The 16,153-nt window shown below is 44.3% G+C and overlaps 1 protein-coding gene across 3 annotated transcripts in view; it reads right to left on the bottom strand.

Annotated features, from left to right (window-relative positions):
• GRIP2 (glutamate receptor interacting protein 2) overlaps window positions 1-6,070 on the bottom strand; it is a 250,762-nt gene extending 244,692 nt beyond the window's left edge. Inside the window, exon 1 of one of the 3 annotated variants that reach the window (XM_064724553.1) lies at window positions 6,010-6,070. In XM_064724553.1, the coding sequence (XP_064580623.1) occupies window positions 6,010-6,058 (49 nt within the window). In that variant the 5' untranslated portion in view covers window positions 6,059-6,070. The other 2 variants (XM_064724552.1, XM_064724557.1) reach the window with 2 other exon arrangements.
• Between the last annotated feature and the right edge of the window lie 10,083 nt (window positions 6,071-16,153).

Here is a 16,153-nt window from a genome sequence, read left to right as displayed (position 1 = left end):
ACAAGTCTCTTAATAGTGGAGAAAACCAACACATTATATAATGAAGCATTCTGCTTACTGGCCAGAAGTCACTTCCATCTTCCAGGAGACAGAAGTTTTAAGGCAAAACGTGCATGAAGAGACTCACTGTGCAAGGTATTTGAAATGGCAATCATACTTCAGCACAGTTTGAGTATACCTTGCATTTCCCTATATGACTTACCATGGCTGACCTTTTCTACCACCTGTGATTAATGAAGCTTCCAATTCATCATCTCTGAATGGCTGCAAATTGCAAGAGGTGCTCATCACTTTAATATTCAGAAACCAAAATATACCACTCTTCTAATTACAATTGTGCTCCTGCTGAACACCAGGACATTTCCTTTGGAAGCTGAAGTACTATGGTCCTCAGAGGAAGTGAACAAATTGATGGGCCAGAGTACACATGCCTGGGAGAAAAGCTGCCCAGCTTGGGCATCAAAAACACCCCAAAACTATCACAACTACACAGGCATAGAGATGCCAACAAGGCGGACATAGCTTGCTCTGAATAAAGAAAAACAGAAGTCAATATTTCTTCATATACTGGCCAGAGGTTGGTTTGCAAAATCAAAATCTGAACAGTGCAGATGTTTCTTGCAGTGTTATCATAGAATGGTTTGGGTTGGAAGGAACCTTAAAGATCATCTAGTACCAATCCTCCCATCACAGACAGGGACACATCATGATGCAAAACCTCCTCTAACACACCTGTTAACACTGCAGTGCTACAAAAACATTACCAAATACTTCCTCTGCTGCCCCTGCAGAGGTATATGCTATAACACAACCATCAAACCAGATGCCTTGTAGAAAAGGGAAAGAAATCCTTCCAAGCTCAGCTAATCTTTCTCTACACCAGGTAGCAGCTCAAGCCTGCAAGATTTATCCAACCAGATAAGCCATTCTGTGATTAAATGGCACCTTCCTAAGACTGACTACTCTGTGAACCACCCACGGAAATAAATGCAATGTACTCAAAGGGACACACACCAGCCACAGACTCACTGCAGTGCTGGGACTGAAATCAGAGGGAAGGGGGATGAGAAGGAAAGGCATTACACAGAGCCAGACACAAGAGCCTGTACATACACGTATGAAGTCACAGATAAAGTAACCCAGCACAGCTGTAGATCAAAGAGGTCCCTGCTGTGAATGTTTAATAAGGCTCCCAAAGCCACCCTGATCCAATGGTGCAAAAGCATCCGTGCCAGCTGCAGCAAGGCAGCGTTACAAAGCACTGCACCATAACAGGGCTGAATTCATGCCAACAGGTCTCGGTGTGTTGAGCAGGGGATTGATTCACTCTTCTGCAGGACAAGATTGTTAACAGCTCTGTCTCAGGTGGATGGAGGCACCAAGGGAAAGCCATGGTCCTAGAGCAATCCAGGAGCAGAAATAGACGGTGCTCCCCCAAAGCAGTGGGAGCCAGGAATCAGCATCAGAAAGGCACAGCAGCTTAATGACTCTGTCCTAACACCTTGCAGGGGATCTAACAGCACAATTTCTCTCTGTGCTTATTAACCAGCAGGTTCAGAGAATTCCACAATTCTTACATTACTCACACGAAATGCTGCAACAGTGCCACTTCACATATTTGTTAAGTCTGTTTGCAGATTAGAACAGTCTAGAGAGGTAGTCTGGGAAGGGGTCCAAAGGAAAAGCCTGTCATTAGCTACTTTGCACAAAAGCAGCAGTTTTATAAAACACGCATTCCTACTTGTTTCTGCCTATCCCGGATCAACTCCTGCACCTGAATCCCACGAGAGTACAGGAGAAACGCACTTGATTTCAGAGACAAACTTTCCCCACCACTCTCATCCCTGTTCATCTACAAAGGCAGGAGCCGGAGTGCAACATTTAAACCTCCCTTACGCTGTGCCACCTTGTGGATGTCTTCTCACTGCTTTTATGAGCCGCAGGTCCAGCATTTATTTAACACCACACTCTTGAACATGTAAACAAAAAAAATCACAGTCACTGTGAGCAACAGTAAGCGGCACAATAGGAATCAGATTACCGTGACACGTTCTCTGTGCAATTTACGAACCCTTTATTACCCAGGTGGAGTTGGCGCTGGAGAAAATTACCAGCTGAAAACAGCATCACCAGCACCTTTAGAAAGTTGGGGCTCAGATACTACAAGCCCCTCGAAATAGACAAAAAGGACCGCGCAGCAACCTCGCGCTCAGGTTTGCCCCCACCGCTCTAACAAGAAAAATAAACAAAAGCAGAAAGCAAGCAAGCCCAGGGATGGAAAGGAAGATTGGCTGCGGCAAAGTTTATCGGCGCGAAGAGCATCCCCCCTCCAGTCCTTTCATCCGCCGAGCTCTATGCCAGCAGAGGATCGTCCTCCTCCCAGAGGGACACCCATCACCACCACCACCCCAAAGGAAAAGGGGATGCGGAGGGTAACTGGGTAATTCCGAGCACCTCCAGCTCTCCTTTCCCCCCGCCGCGCTCACCGTCCTCTTGCATCCGCTGCAGGCACAGGGCGAGGCTCTTCCTCCAGCCCGGCATCGCGGCAGCGCTGCCGCCCCCCGGGGCAGCGGCGTGGCTGGAGGGGCCCGGGGGGCCCGGCGGGAGCGGCGGGCGCTGCCGAGCGCGGCCGGGCTCCCCGGCGCTTTATGGCCGGGCGGTGCATGCGGCGGCGGGGCCGGGGCCGGGCGGGGAGCGATGCCCGCCCCCGCCTGCGCACAGCCCCGGGCCGCCCGCCGCGCAGGTGCGCTCCCCCCGCCGCCGAGGGCGGGCAACGGCAAACTCGGGGGAGCGGGGCAGAGAAATCGTGTCAATATGTGGATATTGTATATTTTTCCTCCGGGGGGGGCTGCGTAGACAGGATGGGCCCCGCCTACAAACAGGCGCCGGGCTCCGACCCACACCAGCACCCTGCGGGTCCTAAATCTCCGGCTGACGTTGGACAGATACATGCCCATGGAGGATATGGAGAGCGCACTGCTCCCATTCACATTCTCGTTACAGCTCCAGCCTGGCGCCTCTTCCCTTCACCGAGCGGCAGCTGCCTGGCAGCCCCGCACAGGTGCGCTCATTGACGCCTGTGCTTACCCTGAAGTTGGCTTCTCTGGTAAATAAAGTTGCACAGCAGCCAGGCTGATCTATTTCATTTTCTTTGCTACCACTTTCAAGGAACTGAAGTGTATGGGGAAAACTTACAAGCATCTTTTCAATTACTTAATAGTCCAGAGGTTTCAGCACTTTTACATGGACACAAAGGAGATGCTTTATTGCATATGCCAGGGCATTCCTGTTTTTAATTTCCTGGGGGCAACATGTCTCTGAAATCACAAGCAGCTTTTTTTTGTTCTTCATGAGGTCTTTTATTAGCTATCTGGTAGGTCTCATTCTGCATTTCTGCCTCCCTTTGTGAGAGTTATTACATTATGTGCAACATCTGCTATAATCTAAAATATTAGGGACCAAGCTCTCCTTGGGATAGCATGAGCCAATTCCAGTTTCAGAGGCTGGTGTGTCACAGCACTCAGGTGGAACAGGGCAGCTATAGTAGCAAGAGAATGCACCCATATGGACCTTGGCTTCTCAGTTCAGCCTTTCTGTCCCTACCTGTATGAAAAGCAGGTCAGGACAGAAAGTTGTAGGACAAAATGTTGTAGGACAGCCTAGCACCCTGCAAGGGGCAGCAGCTTCACCCTCTCTGCTCTGCTCACATCTGAGAAGAATTTGCCATTTAGGGAGCTGCCAGCCAAGTGTGGCATGGCACATGCCAAGCTGAGCAGCAGGAGTCTGGATACCTTTCCAGTGCCTGGTGGAAATGGAAGTGGCTCAACACAAGGGTACTTGGGAATCTTCTTGAAACAACCTCCTAAAGCTCTGAGCACACCAAGGGAGAAACTCTGCTTCTGCAGAAAGGAGCAAAAGCAGAAATACATAACTTTAGGGCAGTCTGGGGGATGAGAATCTTAACTGAGGTACTTGAGTTAAAGGCCTACAGTTAAATTAGCTTCTCCCCATGCCCCCAAGTTCTTGAAGAGCAATGTGGGAGCTGGGCTGCAGAGGGTCTTCTGAAGTTACTATTGAAGCATGCTTTTGCAGGGAGTTAAGCTGGGATGACTATAAACTCATGAGAGCAGACAGCCCTCTTCACTTGAGCATAAGAGTTTGCAGCACTGCAGAGGCAGACAGCAGCATGCAGTGCCCTAGGACTGCAGGGGAGATTCCTACCACAGCAGGGAGCAGCACTGTACAGCTGATTCCCTTCCATATTTCTAACCAGAGTTACCCATCAGTTTGAAGGACAGTGATGGGAGTGATGGCACCTGAAGGCTTATTCCAGCCAGCTGGAGCAATCACTTCTAAGAGAGATTTCCTGAGGACTGTTGGCAGCAGGAGCACAGATATAGCTCAGACCTGCTATACCCCTCTAGCAGCACAGAAAAATTCACTGACATAAAAATATATTTTTGCCCACATTTACCTTCAAACTAGAAACATAAGAAGGGATTGACTCCCCACCCAGCTAACCTTCCTAAAGAGCTCCTTTCCTTGTGCTAAATACAGCACATTTGCACAGCTTGTTCCCTGGAGGAAAACAACACCCCCTCCACCACCACCCCTTGCCTGCAATTCTTCTGTACTTTTGGGACTCACAACAAACCACAACTCCACAGCTGGACTGGATCAGGGCACATCAGGCTAATTTATAGAAAGTTTGTGATATGTCCCAAATATTCTGATAGCACAACTCAGAAGCTTTTTTGAGAAGGACTAATCTGAGCCAGGATGAATCCTGGGGAAAGGAAATGCTGCTTCTTCAATAGTTAAAATGCAGCACACAGAGGCAAGTGCTGCTGAGTTATATGACTAACTCAACCACCCACACAGGCAAATCACCTGCATTTCTGTGCCTTGATTTCCTCAGCTGTATTTTATAATTGCATGATGATGACCAGATTCTGGGCATTAGAAAATTCTTTCCAGGAAAGCGATTGTTATTGATCCAATATTGTTCTCAGGAAAAGTAACGAGAATCTGAAACAAACATGGTAGAGGAAGGGGCTCTTATAAGTAAGGTTAAATTGACACTTTTTGTACCTAAAAGCTCCTCCAGTTTTGCCATTTACACTGGTTGTTCTCACAAAAGACTCTCTCCCTGAAGTGTCTTTAGACTGTCATGGCTACAGCAGTACTGCTTTTTAATGGACACTACTACCACAGAAATTATTAAACGTGAAAATAGCAGGCATCATTACTAGATGAAAAAGCAGCTCAGAGGTCTTAAGAATAAAATTTGACATATCCATTATTGTAGAAAGAGCCAAAGCTAGTGTGGTGAGATTTTCTTGAGCACTAACTTCAGTACTCACACAGGAAACTGGTTTAGAGAAAATGAAACATACCTAGAAGGACCAGTAGGGAATTCATAAGCACAATCAATATAAGACAGCTCCACGGTACTTCTTTGGAGGGAATTTGTGGAGGGACATTTCAAGCAACAGAAAGCCCAAAGAAAACTTCAGAAGTGACTAGCTATGTCACTGAGCAATGTCTAACCTGTCTGTATAACTGAAATGTCCAGATATTAGGCAAGATATTAGGCACCACCGTGACATGGATACTGCCACAACTGTAGAAGGCACTGCTATCCTCCTCCATCCTGCAGAAATGGTTATCGAACAAAATTTGTGAGGCAGAGATTGCTCTTTGGCCACATGCCCCAGGACAGGATGACCTGGTTTGATCAACTGAGGACTTTTCTGTTCCCTGTGCATTGGCTGCTTCAGCAGCTGGTGGTCCTTGCCCTACTGAGGAACACAGAGTACAGCAAGGCTAAAGTCCCAGCTACTCCTAAACTGGGCAAAAGGAAAGGTCTCTGCCCTGCAGTGCGTGCAGCCTAAAAAGGCAGCATGGCTCAGTACAGAAACCAAGCTTTCCTTGCATGTGTACTGGGGAATTGTTGTCATCTTATTGCAGGGGTTCCATACCATTGGATCCTTATTACAAGTTTCATACCTTCTTGGTGTTTTTCATGGGCTGCTCCTCCAAGCACTGACTCTTTCATCTTCAAAAAGCAGCCAACTGACTCCAAACTCTCTCTTAACCAGCACACCCACTCTTTTATAGCACTCTTCTTCTCATTGGTTAGACCTGTGGCCTGTTAAATTCAGGCCTGTTCCCAATCTTTGCTAATTGGCCCAGCTACAATCCTTAGGGGTAAGATTACTTTCTACACTATCTTTATTTTCTTATATTCTATCCCCCTACAGGGTATCTCTCTAGGGCTGGAGGGACAATGGGAGGGCTTGAATTAGAGGTTTGCTCTTAATGGGTTGTAGACAGCATGGTTTCTATGGTCCTGGGTAGCTTCAAACCCTACCTCTCCCTCCCAGCAGTTTTCAGTGGCACACAAGAGGGGACAGTTGGCTCCACTGTGCTTTAAATACCACTATAGCTGTAAGAAAAATAATGTTAAAATACCAAGTTTTCCAATCTCAGGAGCTGGCAACTGAGCAATGGTTCAGGCCTGTCAAAGCCTTCAGACCAGGATTTGAAAATGGGATGGATCTCACCTGCCCTGCACGCTGCATGCACATGGTGGATGATAGACAGTGATACCACTTGTGTGGCAAGAGGAGGCTCCCATGTAAAAGTCCCATTTTCCTGCAGGCATTAAGGGAGAATGTCCAGGCTTTCTAGCTTCCATTTTGTGGACTTGAACTCTTTGCCTCCAGACAGTTCCAGCTCAAACTCTCCTGTCATGTGTTCCCTCACTCTGAGGGTCGCTCATTTCATCATCTCACAGTGAGAGAAATCTGGTTCCCTGCAACAAGGAAAGTCAGTGAAATGAGTCAATCTCCACTTTCAACACCAAGCCAAGTGACTTAAGAGTTCCTCTCTTGCCAGGTCTGAATCCATGAGGATCTGGCACTGGGGAGACCCTTAGGAGTGGTCTGTCCACCCACCATTCCCAGCAGCTTGAGTGAAGATGTGTCACTGATGAGGTGGCATTGCTTCAACAGTAATCTGAGGTGAAACCCCCTGGGGAAACAGAGGACTGAGAGCTTCCCTCCCCTCCATATTGGCCTGGTGCTACTGCCAGGCAGCACTCAATACTTAAGATCAAACTAGAAATTACTTTGACCTATGTAATCCTACACAAAGGAAATCTATTTAGGTGTCTAGAATAATCTTTTCCTTTCTCATTCCCACTCCTAGACTTAATTAAGTAAAAGATAAATTTTCTTTCTCCACCAAAGCTGGGCTACTTTGCTGAGTATTGGAGCAGTGTACCCTGTGTCCTTACAGCTGCACATGGAGAAGGCAGGGACTATAGGAAATTTATTTCCATCCCACTGTGATATGTAAATAGCACATGGCTGCATTAATGCAGAATCAGTCTCTACTTTCACCTCTCAGGCACATGGAAGGGTAGTGGGGATATAGAGCATCAATCTGTGACAGCACAGCGTCACAAAGGGTTTGTCTCACTGGCTGCTACACTCACTTTTATACCCATACACAGCAGTGAGATCATGGAATTTAATAATGACCCTGTCATGGTAGAAGGTGAAAGGCAATTTTAAAATTAATTATCTTCACTTTGCTACCACCAGAGGTTGATTAATAGCAACTTTACTTACTAATCCAACTTGGTTCTGTTTTTGCCTTAAATTCAGGCAGCGCAAAGAGTTTACTTCTTTTGTTGTCTGCTTTTTGTCAGGCACTTCATACTACAGATTTCTGCAGAAGTGTTCGTGTCTAACTAGGTTCTGAAGGCTGGAAGCAATCTGTCATTTTGCCACTTCTGGGTGATACTCATCTCTCTGAATGGCTTAATACCTTTTAGACAGATGTCTTTGGATTTCACTGACACAAGAATACACCCCATTTATGAGCTCCATGAGGATATGGTCACCTCTGTGCTCTGTTTGTGCTGGAAGTGAGCTGAAGTGTTCCTTGTTTCTGTCCCAAAGGCACACTTGGACTCAGCTCAGAAGCTGATTCTTCACCTCCTCTGCTGGAAATCACAGCATAAAGCATGAAGGGGCTCAGACCCACACTTCTCCTCCTTCCAAAGTCATCTTCCTTATGCAAGAACCCTACAAAGTACATGTACAACAAGCTCTGAGTACTGCAGCACTGAGGCTGCCTGTGACCAACCAGCCCAGGGGTTTCCCTGCTTGATTCTCTACTTCTGCAACACCACTGTCAGCAGATCTCTTCTCCTGGGCACAAGGCCTGTCTTTGCTGAGATGACTGCTGGGCTGATGCTAGTGCTGAAGCTTTGGTTTTGCTTCCCTTGAGGGTTCTTAACTTATAGATGCTGTTTAGAGCAAGTCACAGACACCAGTCACTTCTGCCAACACCACAACATTGGCTGTCCACCTTGCTCCGAAACCTCATCTTGTCACTTACTGCCAATGCCCCACCACAGAGACCATCCCCATTTACCTGCCAGTGACCAGCACACAATATGGTGCTGGGAGGACCACAGTGTAGCAAGACAGAGAAGCTTTACATCTTCCTCACTTCATGCCCCAAACCATCAGTGTTGAAACAAGACTCCAAGGTCTGACAGCAGGATTTAGGGCCCTGCAGTGCCCCCAGCTCCATTGCAGCTGCTGCCTATTGATTTCCAGGCTACTGAAACATGTCAGAAATTCAATATCCAAGGTGGCCATGCAATGTTACTCTGTGTACTACCCTCCACATGGAAGCAGACAGCAGAGTCTGAAGCGTTAGCAGTTGATACAACTGCTTAATACTGTTAATATTTGTTTACAACCATGCAACATGAGACAATACTTTTGGTCCCATCCTGTGTGGAAATCTCCTCACTTCAGCCAGTAGACAGCTTTGTCTGGGTCATTGTGAAGCTGCTGTTTGATCTGGAGTGTTATTTTGGAAGACAGGAGAATTTAAAAACAAGATTGAACTCGGTCACAGCAATGAAGAGCCATTTTCTAACTTTTGATTGAAGATGGAGTTGCTGGAAACATGTTCTTTCTCTTTCAAACTGCTTTCAGAACACCCTCCTTTCCTTTATCATATTAGTTTTTCCCCTGCACACACCACCATGCTTTGCCCTAGACACACACACACAGCACCACTAATAAAATGTCACCATTTGCACCATGTCCAAGTGTTTACCTTCATAAAGCCACATAACCCTCTCAAGCAAGAACTGTGCTTATCACCCTTTACCCACAGCAGAAATCTCCAAACCATCCCACTGCTACATGGATGGTTTTCATTCCAGGCATCCACTTAGCAGCAAGATTTGCCTCTGGCTATGTAAGGTTTCATCTCTGCTCCTCATTGCAGAGGTGCCCCAGGGAAATTTTACAGATCACTTAAGTGAAAGAGCTATCAGGTATTGGATAGTTGGCTCTGCACCTCCCAGAATGCCAGGTACCAGACAGCCTGGGAACATTTCCCATTAGGACATGCTCTATATTTTGCTTTGTTTTTCTGATTGACAAATTGTTCTTTATGTGAAAGGATCTTTAAGCTGTACCTGCACTCCCAAACTGCATTTTTCTTGGTTACCAGCTGTGCAAGTAAAAAAAGTTGATCACCAGGGATTTGTCATTTCTTCCAGGAATAGCTCAGTGTCTTTTAACAACCATGAAAGAAATACACAATGGAACTACTTCTGTGCCTTCTATTAACACAACTACAGTATCTGCCATGCTCAGAATTCCGTTCAGAGCTACAGTGGAAGGGAAGTTAAATCCAATCCCAGCTGCTCTGGACAGTCAGACTTGGGGTAGCAGCTGGCAGGTTTGACTCCAAAAAGTTTGGCCCTGCTGATCCAACAGTATCCAGAATCTTATGAACCAGAAGCTGTGGAAAACGAATTTATGAGGTGAGTTACTGTTGTGCATCACTGGCAGATGACTCAGGACATGAAGACAGGCTTGGATCCAGCCTTCACTCATTCTACAGTCTCAGGCTTCCTCTTTAACCAGAGTTGACATTAGGCACTCATCCATTCCACCAAAACCCACTGCACTTGATAGTAAGCAGAAAAACACTATCCATCCATCTCTCAGTAAAGCACATGACTGAATCTCATGAAAACAAACTTCAATATTGCCATTAGAAAAAATTAAGTGGTTTTCTTTTTTCTGGTTGATGAACAGAAGCAGTTCAAGCAAAGAGCAGGGTGCAGAAAGCAACACTACATCTCTGTCAACATATGTTAAAAGTCATTACTGTGACTGTCTTGCCTCCTGGTCCCTCTCATTGTGACCCAGCTCCAGCTGTCAGTAGCACATTAATGACTGCAGTCTATTTCAGATCAGAGAAGGAGGCAAGACAGTTGCAAATCATTGATATTGACTGTTGGTCTTAATGGAAACACTCTGTAATTTTGCATGTACATTCAAAAGGGATAGAAAAATACAATAATTGCCATTTCAGTGTTCTGATGTCTTCCAAATCAGCTGGCAAGGAAATGAGCACTGTGGGCAAGAGCTAAAAAATGTAAAGCCCCTTTCACTTCTTGCAGAGTGGGCTCCCTCCTCCAGTGTTTCATAAAATACTGGAATTCACATTTTGCATGGCTCCTTGGTATAGCTGAGAGGTTGCTTGGCTCTTATTAAGGCCTTAATAAAGAAATCATTGGACTTTTGCCTGATGTAGTTATTCATTTTGAAGTATTATTCTAGTTCTCATTCCACTTGTCTATATTTGACTAATAGCAGCAATGCCACACACACTTTCAAGCTCTCTCTATGCACAGAGATTCAATATTTCTTTTCTCAATTATTGCTAAAATAACATCTACAATCAGTCTAAGCTTTCATGATACATATAGCAACATTTTGGTGCCTTCTGGGGTTCTATTTTAAGTAACATTTGTATGGGAAGGCCTGTATGGGGAGTAGCCTTCATATTAGGGGCTGAAGGCCCATTCAACAACAGGACAGGGATCACTCAAGCAAAAAGAACCTGGATTTCCTTAGGATGTGTGTTTTGGTGTCTCTAGAAAGCTAACAACCCTTTTGGATAACTCCTTACCTATTTAATCTTCAATCTCAGCCCTTGCAAAGTCATTTTCAGCTGGGAGATTGAAAGGATGGCTGCTATTTCAGTCTCTTAACATAAAAGCACTTGTCCAACCTTTATTGCAGAGAGCTGGACAAAGCAGAACTCAAAACTCGAGTCCCACTGACTCTCACCAAACTTAGACTGGCAGCTGGAAATCTGGGGCCAGCTCTTTTGTAAGTTCTGCACTTGTCTTATTTCTCACCTAACTTTACATGAGACCAGAGGAGTGGGGAGAGGAAACCAATTTACCCCTCCAGTGCTGGCGAGAGGACAGGGACGTGCAGGGGACACATTCATTCATGCGAGGTCCCGTCTGCCAAGCGCTCACAGTCCCGCTGAGACGGGAATTGCACAGCTCAATGACAGTCTCGCAGTGCCATCTACCGCCCTGAGGTCCCTCTGCCAGCGCGAGTGACAGCTCCGGGACATCGCTGCGCAGGGGAGCCGGGGGAGGGCCATCCACCAAAATTCCTTTCTTCCATCCACCGCTGTTCCTTTCTTCCATCCACGGCTATTCCTTTCTTCCATCCACCGCGATTCCTTTCTTCCATCCATCGCTGTTCCTTTCTTCCATCCATCACTGTTCCTTTCTTCCTCAGACACTGCTGTCTCTTTTCCTGGGAAAATGACCTTAAACAGCCTTTTGAGCCTCTCCTCAAACAAGCCTCTCCTCAGCTAATTTGTTCAGAAAAACAATGTATGTCTTTCACTTCATGTTTTTGGAATAAATGACAGGATGATGGATAGTGAAAGAACACTTTATTGCAGATAAATCTCACTGTAGAAAATAAAGAGAAATACAAACTAGAGTGGACCAAGGCTTTGAGCTACAGTGAGGGAAAATAAATTCCCTTAATTCTAAAACACCTAACAGCAGAATGCTCAGAACATACCAGAGTATCTGAGAAGGATTATATATACAAGATAGTTTTGTTCTCTTAATAAATTAATCATAGCTGCCATTTAGCCATCTATGCAGGCAGATGGTGGATGACTGCTAGGTAATCAATGCCCATATGGTAGAGAAACCCCATCCCCAATTATGCTGATTTAAATCTCTTTGGTGCATCAAGGTAAAAATGACCCCATGCCAGAGATGTGTCCTGCCTAAGTAGACAGATCTGATTTTTTCCAATGCATCAGGAAATCACACATACAGCAATAATTTGTTCTATTATGCCAGCCCATTTTCTGCTGTGTCAAGAACCAGACCCTCCATAAAGAGTGTGTAGAAGTGATGTCTTCATGTTTGCATCTCAAAAATTCAAAGATCATTCATAACCACAGAACAAAGATTTATATATAAATACTTTTTTAAAATTCTTATTTACTAATTTATTCTTAAAAGAGTCACATCTTTACATTTCTAGCATTTCTAGCCTGGGAAGACAAATGAAAGACCTCAGGCCAGAGATTCCTGTTGGTCTAAGAGAAAAAACCATGCTGCTTTGTACTGAACAGAAATCCCACCCAGTTCAGATTGCAATGGCACCATCCAATACACATTTAAAAAGCATCAACTACAATTCAACATTATTGTGCAAAGACTAGAAATATAAATTATTCCCCTTCTCCAAAGTAGCCTAGTAATGTGCTATAGGACCCAGATTTCTGCCAACATGTCAGAAAACCTGAATCTGCTGCCATGAGCCTGCTGGTTTAAAATAATTCAGCTCAAACAGCAGGATATAAACAGAAGCATTTTACAAGAAGTGATATAAATATGACTTACATCATCATTGTGACACCAAATGAACATAAATAACAGGGTTTAAACTCACAGCTAGAAAGTAGCTTCTTTGGAAAGTTACAGCTACAACGAGCATGTGTCTCTTTACCTGACACAATCAATAGCTCAGTGTTTTCTTTAAAAGAAAAACAGACCATAAAGTAGGTACAGCAGGTTTAGAGCTCCCAAATGTTATGCTCTGGTAGATGCTTTTGATAGACAACTTTATCACCATAAAAGCTCTGTTAGGCCAGGTTCAGATTAAAGACAGAGCTGTAAGCAAAGCAGGTATGCATTCACTAGCAGCATCTAGACCAGCAGTTTGGAAGGGGAACAGATTTCAAGCTGAAAAAATGCTTTCTTATGGGAAAGCTACACTGTGGATTCATTCCTTTTAAATAAAAAGTCGTTGAGTTTTGGGATGAATCCTGCAGTTTTAACAATATCTATGAGCAGAAAAAGAAGCATTGAACTCAACCCCTTCCCATGAGCATCCCCTCGATTATAATCTCCCCCTTGCTGTCATATTCCCCTCTTGCCTTACCTCTGCCCTGCATTCTCTGCAGACAAAACACAAGGCACTTCCTCCAGCCTGGCATCCCAGACCTGGAGACAAAGAAATACAAGTCTGTAGTGTCTCAAAGGAGTTTGCAGCTGTCCAGCTAGAATACAAAACCCAGCTTCTTTATAGGGCTACACCTTGCCAAAGAGACAATTCCATCCGTGCTTGCAAGGACAGGAAAACTGCTGCCTGCAAAGCATGACTGTGAACCACCCAGGCTGCTCTTTGCTGCAGGCATGGAGCAACCTCGCATGTCCACAGCAGGAGAAGCAGATGGTGAAAGAAGGGTGGACAGATGAATGGGTAAATCACAAGGAGTTGAGCAATTCCTTACAGGGTATGTTTGTCTTTTATGCCAATCAGACAGAAACCACAGAAAACCCATGTAGTCCAACAAATTAGAGTTCCTGTTAAGGGGATCAAAATAGCCGCACACCAATTAAATTGATAAGCCAATTTCCTTTGGAAGTTTCCTTTTTACATCTTCAGTGTAGAAAATTTATCTATTGGTATCTCCTAGTACAGGAAAACAGAAAAAACCTATTATTCTTTTGAACTTATGCTCATTTTTTTTTCTTATGTTCATCAGACTTAAGAACATGCACACATTCTCCAAAGGAGGAAGGGTCACTATGCCCATTTGCAGCAAAGCTTGCTAAAATGCATACTAAAAAAATCATGGCTATCAATAACAGTTTTCTAAGCTAATTCTGGTTGCAGAAACTATGTCACTCCTACAGATTCTGTTGCAAGATGACATTAAGCCTATTTCTGATTGAAGCTGTTGGATGCTCCTAGGAAATCCCTACTTTCAAGCTGTATTTGAGAGGAATTACAATTTCTATACAACTAGCACGTACCAGCATTCCCTCTCTCATAACATGTATGAAGACAGAAGAGAGGACAACACTGTAGACATAAGCCATGATTTAAAGTGCGCCATAGAACTGAACATAAAATCCAGGTTCCCATAGAACAGGACAAGGCTCCTTTAGATCGCCATTCATTTAGCATTAAGTCATCATCACATTTTTTTTCCTTTTTTTGGAATTTTTAGTTTGCAAGTAAAACTAAGATAGCACAAAAACAATCTGGCATTACAGCTTGTGACTCAACAGGCAAAAACCAGAGCCACACACATGCCAGTTAAACACTTACTGTGTACCTATTCCAGTTTTGACTTTCTGCCTAGGATCATGCAAAAGAGCTCAAACATTTATCAAACCCTTGGGATTTTTTCCTCCTAGTCTGCACACCTGCCAATAACCTACCCAAATGATTCTAACTTTTAGCCTTCCTGAAAAAAAAATTCCACAGTTTCCATCCAGACTTTCTACCAAAGGGCTTTTGGTTTCTTTTTCTGTTTGTTTTGCTGCAGCAATTGCCCATTTCTGAAAATACAATACAAAAATATAAAAGTCTACACTATGCTTCAGGTCCCCTTAGGAAAATACAGAGAAGTAAGTAAAACAGATATACTGGGACTTGATTTTGGGAAGAGATGCCATCTTTTCTAGGAAGGAAAGGAACACTTTTGGACCTCTGATGCTGTAAGGATTAGTTTGCAAACAATTTTGCTTGATCCACAGTCACTTTTGGCCTCTCACACACTAAAATACACAAATTCCACAAATACTCCTGCTAATCAAGAGCCTGCAAACTATGGAAAGCAAAGAAAATCTTTCTCTATTTTAAAAAAGATTTTTGTGGACATAACACAAATTCTTTCATACAATAACTTCTGAGATTAAGGGACTGAAAAGAAATATATAAAAGAAAGCCAGAAGGATTTTCTGCATCCCTCAGAAAAACTGGATGGGTTGTCTTAGGTTGAGTGGCTCTGAAAGTGTAGGAGGACTGAATGCCCTAGCACTAGAGCTTATCTCACAAAATGTCCAGCTGTTATTTACCCACAGTTTTATTTCATCTTAAAGCCAAGATGTAGAAAAATAAGATAGAATATCAAGGCCTTAGGGTAGGATGAAATCTTAGTCTGAGATAAGAGAATCAGTCTCAGAAGAACAAAACCTCCAAACATCAATATAATTTGGTCTGGGGCTCCTGCAAGTTTTGGTTGGGGGATGTGGGAGAAATCCTCACCAAAGCTTTGAAACGGATTCATTTCAAGTTTGTGCAGCACCTCTCATCAATTTCATGAGACAGTGAAACATCACTGTTTTATAAAAAGTCCCCTTAGAACAATCCACTGTGATCCTCAATCTTCCTCAAAAATAATAAACAAGTTTTTGTGTTGATGCAGCTTTGTGGAAACAAACACAATTAGACCTCATTCTAAAATGAGCAGCATACTAATTGGAAGTGATGAATCAATTATTCCCCAGGAATTCAGGGCTATCAGAAGTCTGAGATCAGACATGGTAGTCTATACAGTTTTCAGAAAATCCTGATAAACATAAGCACAGAAAAGCCACATTGAGCTTCTACTGTACACTGAAACAGATTCCTCCCCTTCCCCACCTCATTTCTTTATGTTAAGCTGTTTTACATCACAATTTGAAGTGTTCTTATTTCTCCTTCACTGGAATTTTATTAATTCCTGTGGGCTGGATTAAAAGCATGCACAGAATAGCCCTTCACAGGTTAGAGTCAACATGGAGCTTTTCTGGGGGCGCCATAATGTGAAAGTTTGTCAATTCTTGGGCTGTAAATCCCAGACCACTGAAGCGACACACGGTGCTCCCAAAGCCATCTGTGGTGTGTGCTCTCAGTGAATCCCCCAGCAGCAGAGAAACCCCACAGCTGGGCAGAAGCAGTGTCCCCTCTGTCCTGGTGCCTGGCAGCAGAGCAAT

This window comes from Zonotrichia leucophrys, chromosome 12, assembly GCF_028769735.1.
Source record: "Zonotrichia leucophrys gambelii isolate GWCS_2022_RI chromosome 12, RI_Zleu_2.0, whole genome shotgun sequence".
In the NCBI taxonomy this organism is placed as follows: Eukaryota; Metazoa; Chordata; class Aves; order Passeriformes; family Passerellidae; genus Zonotrichia; species Zonotrichia leucophrys.
The sequence above is the reverse complement of the archived record's forward strand: the minus strand, read 5'-3'. Positions and strand labels throughout refer to the sequence as shown.